Source organism: Prionailurus bengalensis, chromosome F2 (assembly GCF_016509475.1).
Source record: "Prionailurus bengalensis isolate Pbe53 chromosome F2, Fcat_Pben_1.1_paternal_pri, whole genome shotgun sequence".
In the NCBI taxonomy this organism is placed as follows: domain Eukaryota; kingdom Metazoa; phylum Chordata; class Mammalia; order Carnivora; family Felidae; genus Prionailurus; species Prionailurus bengalensis.
This window is the reverse complement of record NC_057353.1, coordinates 6,806,696-6,812,035: the sequence shown is the minus strand read 5'-3', so window position 1 is coordinate 6,812,035 and position 5,340 is coordinate 6,806,696. Positions and strand designations below refer to the sequence as shown.

At 57.4% G+C, this 5,340-nt stretch overlaps 1 protein-coding gene across 1 annotated transcript; it reads right to left on the bottom strand.

The window, feature by feature from the left end:
- Positions 1 to 1,232: 1,232 nt before the first annotated feature.
- On the bottom strand, positions 1,233 to 3,655 carry SOX17 (SRY-box transcription factor 17). Its single transcript, XM_043601082.1, has 2 exons — positions 3,149 to 3,655; positions 1,233 to 2,541 (listed from the first exon to the last, which is right to left on the bottom strand). The coding sequence occupies exons 1-2, from the start codon at positions 3,453 to 3,455 to the stop codon at positions 1,628 to 1,630; spliced, it is 1,221 nt and encodes a 406-aa protein (XP_043457017.1). The 5' UTR covers positions 3,456 to 3,655; the 3' UTR covers positions 1,233 to 1,627.
- Between the last annotated feature and the right edge of the window lie 1,685 nt (positions 3,656 to 5,340).

Below are 5,340 nucleotides of genomic sequence, written 5' to 3'. Positions count from 1 at the left end.
AGCTTTAGTTGTACTCGTATAGCACACTACCTACACGTCCTCCCTGGAGCTCTCCAAAGTTTAAGCATTGCTGTGGGGGGGGGGGGGGGCCTGGGTGGTTGTCGGTTGGCTCCAACTTCGGCTCAAGTCATGATCTCACGGTTCCTGAGTTGGAGCCCCGCATCGGGGTCTGTGCTGACAGCTCGGAGCCTGGAGCCTGCTTCAGATTCTGTCTCCCTCTCTCTGCCCCTCCCTCCCTTGCACTGTCTCTCAAAATTAAATTTTTTTTAATGTTTATTTACTTTTGAGACAGAGAGAGACAGAGGATGAACGGGGGAGGGTCAGAGAGAGAGAGGGAGACACAGAATCTGAAACAGGCTCCGGGCTCTGAGTTGTCAGCACAGACCCCGATGCGGGGCTCGAACTCAGGAACCGTGAGATCATGACCTGAGCCACCCAGGTGCCCCAGTCTCTCTCAAAATTAAATAAACATTAAAAAACAAAGTTAAGGTCACAATGCTAAATAAACTTTAAAAAGCTGGGGGGGGGGCACTTCAGTTGCCCAATCTGTTAAGGGTCCCACTGGATCTTGCCTCAGGTCGCGATCTCTGCATGACCTGAGCAGACCTTGGTGGGTCGCCAGCTGGCAGATTGCTTGGGATTCTCTCTGCCCCTCCCCCGCTCATACTCTTAAATAAACTTAAAACAAATTAAAGTCACAATGCACATTTTCTTTGGATTCGTTGTGACTCCTTCAGATTATTTTTAATGCAGTAACACTACTTCCCAAGGTGTAGATGTGTGAAGACCGGCAAATTCAGTGTTGAGAGGGAGTGTGCAGACTCTTGGTGACACGTAGACAAAGAAAACTTCAAAAACCTCTTTAGGCAGGTCTCAAGAGTCAACTAGAACAGCAAAATTACTTGGATGTTCCCCTCTGGTGAAAGCGATATACTAGAAATTAAAATTCCTATGGTGTTAAGATTGACCATTACTTTTTAGAAGCTCAAATCACGGAAATGCAGAACATAGGCTCATGCCAGGAGGTTTTTGTCCTTGCCAAAACCAAAACCTTAGCTATCCAAACGTTCGTCTTTTAAGTTTCGTCCTTGAAGTCAGTTCTACCAAAAAAAACGAGGAGAAATTCGCAGGAGCTCCCGCTACACGTTGAATCTCATTAACATGTTCCCAACGCTGCCCATACTTAACATTCATCTCAAAAATTGGCTTTTGTGACAGAGGCACCAGCAGAGTGAAAAGGGATTCCAGATTTTATTTTTTTTTTTTTTAAGATCGAGAACACACACCCAAGGCAAAAGTGGTTTTGATCAATCAGTGTTCAGCAAACGGAGCAAGTTCCTCGGGGACATACTCAAAACTGGTCCGCTCGAACTGGGAAACGGGGCTTTGACCAGGCAACTGTGGGCAACCAGAATCGGAACAAATCTGAAAACAAACCTCACATTTTTCTCCTCCCCCCCACCCCCACCCCCACCGTTCAAGTGGCAGACAAAATAAATTACCATAAATTACGTGCCTAGGCAACTTAGAAACAAAACAGAACAACGTGAGGCCGAGGGGGTCCTCAGCTCCTCCGGGAAGTTAACACTGCGCTTCTGGCCTGCAGGCTGGGTCGGATCGGGGGCCGTCAGACGTCGGGATAGTTGCAGTAATATACCGCAGAGCTGGCATCGGAAACCACCGAGGAGATGGCCCCGTGGCTGTCTGGGAGGGTCACGCTGGAGTCAGGCCCCTGGTAGGGGAGCCCCATCTCGGGCTTGCACACAAAGTGCAGATACTGTTCAAATTCCGTGCGGTCCACCTCCCCGAGGAGCTCGGCGGGCTGGCTCGGGTCCGCGCCGTCGCGGCAGGGCAGCGCCTCGGGAGGGGGCGACGGCTGCCCGGGGCCCGGCGGGGGCTGCGGCGGCTGCATGGGGAAGCCGCGCCCGCCGCCCGCCGCCGGCGAGCTAAGGGCGTTGTAGTACAGCTGCAGGGCGCTGGGGGGCGCCACGTGGCCCGGCAGGGCAGGGCCCGCCTGCTCCAGGCCGAGGCGGGAGTGCACGGGGCCGACGGGCGGCTCGGGGGGCCCCGCGTAGTCCGAGGCCTGCGGGTAGCTGTAGGGGCCGGCCGCCGGGCAGTCCCCGGGCAGCGGCGCGGCGAAGAAGGCCGGGTCGGGCTCCACGCCGTCCAGCGGGGACGTGTCCGGCGTGGGCAGCGGGTAGCCGTCGAGCGGGGGCGCGCCCAGTCCCTGGCAGTCGCGGTAGTGGGCGCCCAGGTGAGGCGGCAGCAGCGGCGGGCCCGCGGGGAAGCCCTGCTCGGGGAAGGGCAGGCCCAGGCCGTCCATGGCCACGCGGCCGCCCTCCGGGCCCAGCGAGGCGGCCTGCGTGTCGGCGAGGCCGTGCAGGAAGCCGCCCTCCACCCGCTTGAGTCGCTTCACCTGCTTGCGCCTGCGGGGCCGGTACTTGTAGTTGGGGTGGTCCTGCATGTGTTGCACGCGCAGCCGCTCGGCCTCCTCCACGAAGGGCCGCTTCTCTGCCAGCGTCAGCGCTTTCCACGACTTGCCTGCGTGGGCGCAGAAGGGGGGAGAGGGGCGCGGGGCTTACTCTCCGAGCTCCCGCTCCCGGGCCCTCGCCTGGCCCCACCTCTCCCCTCCGACCCCTACTTGTGCAGCTAGAGGGAGGAAGAGGGCGCGTGGAAGAGTCAACGTCTGCGACCCCGGAGGCCGAGCGGCGCGCGAACCCTTGGGGAAGCCGGGAGAGCGCGCGTCCTCTAAAAGGGCATCCCTGCCTTCTTGTAGCCTCCTGGAAGCAGGGCCCTAGATCACCCATCCCCGGGCTTTCACGGAACTGAAAACGTCCCCTCCCCGGGGAAGGGGTCGGGAACCGGCAGGACCAAGCCGGCTTGGCTCCTGGGATACCCTGGCCGCGGCCGGGACGCGCGGGGAAGCCGCTTCCCCAGGGTCGTCGCGGCCGCGCCCCCGGTCACCCGGGTGACCCGGGCCCGGACGACAGAGAAACCGTTTGGAGGGTAGGGAGAGGGGCCTAGGCGGGAGGGGAACCGACGCTGGCGGCCGCACACCACTGGCCCGGAGCGCCGGGCACGCGCCCTCCTGGGCTCAAGGAAGCGGCCCCGCGACTCGCTCCACCCTGGGTCCCGCGCTCGGACTCACCCAGCATCTTGCTCAACTCGGCGTTGTGCAGGTCCGGGTTCTGCTGCGCCAGGCGCTTGCGCTCGTCCTTGGCCCACACCATGAAGGCGTTCATCGGCCGCCGGATGCGAGACTCGCCCTTGGCCCGGCCCGCCGCCCCGGCCGGCGCCCCGCTGCTCGCCGCCGCCTCGCCCTTCACCTTCATGTCCCCGAGGGGACTCAACGACTCGGCCCAGGGACAGGGGCCCAGCCCGGCCATCACCGCGGGCAGCGCGCTGCGGGGCTGGCTCTGGTCGTCACTGGCGTACCCCGCATCCGGGCTGCTCATGGCGCTCCAGCCCTGCCCCTCGCCCCACCACCCTCCGCCGGACACGCCGCCTCCCCCGACGCGGGGGAGGGGGTGGGAGCGTGAGACGCAGATGCCCTGCGGGCCGCTCCAGGCTCAGGGGCCCGAGCCCGCTGCGACGTCGCAGGGCGGCCCCCAGCCCACCGCGCAGACCGCGTCCCCGCCGGCCAAGTGACACTGCGGGCGCCCCGGGCCCTTTTCTGCACTGATGTGGCCAATGGAGTGGCGGGGGCGGGCCGGGTGAGCGTCCTTAGGCCCACGCCCAGCCGGCCGCCGGAGTCCCAAGTCTCCGCTCAACCCCACGCCCTCCCTTTCCCCTCCCCCGACCCCGCGCCCAAGGCTACACCTGCCCGCGGGAAAACTGGCTGAAGCCGGGCTCTGGCGCCACGTTCCCTGCGACTCGGGAAGAGGGACTCCTGAAACACCTTCTGGAATGTCCACTGCACCGCTGGGTAGATGAACGTGGCCACGGCAGTTCGGATGAACAAACTGAGCATACGCTATTATGGAAGCTAGGGGTTTCAGTGCGGGGTGACCTCGCTATCTTCCAGGGGAACCCCGCGGGTGACTTCTTCAAATGTTTTTATTGAATGCAGTAGGTACTGCTGATCATACGTTAAAAAGTTTATAAATAAATAAAAAGGTCCTCCCCAAGGACTCAACCTGCTTGCTGTGTTTATTACACTCAAAATGCTATGTCCCAGGTGAATTCTAATTGCTAAAACAAGATAAAATACGGAATGACATTCTGTAGCCAATATTCCGTCATCCCGAAGAATTCAAAACCTTTATTCATAACGACGAAGCAACCCTTGAAAATCTGTACACGAAATGTACGAGAAACATAAAGGTTTTCTACGTGTTCGGTAAAAGAGGCAAATTGTGGTAACACTGGAGGCAATATGTATCTAAATGCCCGGCTTATGGGGCAAAGAGCAATCCGTTGCACAGCAAAGTAACTGTAGCTCTTGGGGGATTCCTATGCGTTTCTTTAGACTGAAATGAAACTCTGAATGAAGATTAAACTCGTGTTTAAATCTGAAATCTTTTCAGTGGGATTTTTAAACAAGCCCTTACCTTACGCTTTCTTGGCACAGCCCTCCACACTTAGCAAACTAGTTTATTCTTGTAACTCTGGGAGGTAGACACTTTTACAAGATAGGAACCGGAGACACAGACAGGTGAAGGAACTTTCCTGAGATCCCAGCCGTTGAGGAGAGGAATGCATCTCCAGGAGTCTGCCCTGATCTTGAGCTCTTTGATCGCTCAACCAAACTGTCCGTGTTTGTGTATTTGTTTGTATGTTTGCGTTGTTTTTAAAAGGCAATTAACAGCCATGTCTACCGAATTCCATAACTTTGCAAAGAAATTAATACATCAATCTCCAGAACAGTTGTTCTTTGTTTACCGTGAAGGTTTGAAGACAGCTGAGACTTACATCCGGGATCTGGGAGGTAAATCTGCAGCTCTTTGTGTGACATTTAGAGTAACAAAGTCATCTGTCAAGTCTGCTTATTAGTGGCATCCATAAAAACAAAGGAACGGGACGCCTTAGGAAACCCCTGGTCTTGAGTTTCTCTGACATCGCTACTCGTCCCCCACCCACCCCCACCCCCCCCCCCGCCCCCCAAATCTCCTTCACACTTGTTGTAAGCCCTCTTTACTTTGACTCTGTGAGGATCTGTGAAATGTTGGCTGCCCTCCCTCACTGTTACCAGCCAGTCTTCACACGCGGGATAAATTAAGAAAGTGGTTCTAGTTCCTGGGTCTCTGAGTTCACCCCAGAAAAAAAATGTTTAATCGGCTTAGGAAAATCATAGAGAAGTGTTTTTTTTAATGGGTGGTTTTGAAGCAGCTGGTGTTAAAT

Coding starts and splice junctions, on each gene's coding strand:
- SOX17 (XM_043601082.1), bottom strand. CDS start 3,455: ATGAGCAGCCCGGATGCGGGGTACGCCAGTGACGACCAGAGCCAGCCC. Junction 2,542..3,148: donor CGAGTTGAGCAAGATGCTGG/GTGAGTCCGAGC, acceptor GCGCCCACGCAG/GCAAGTCGTGGAAAGCGCTG.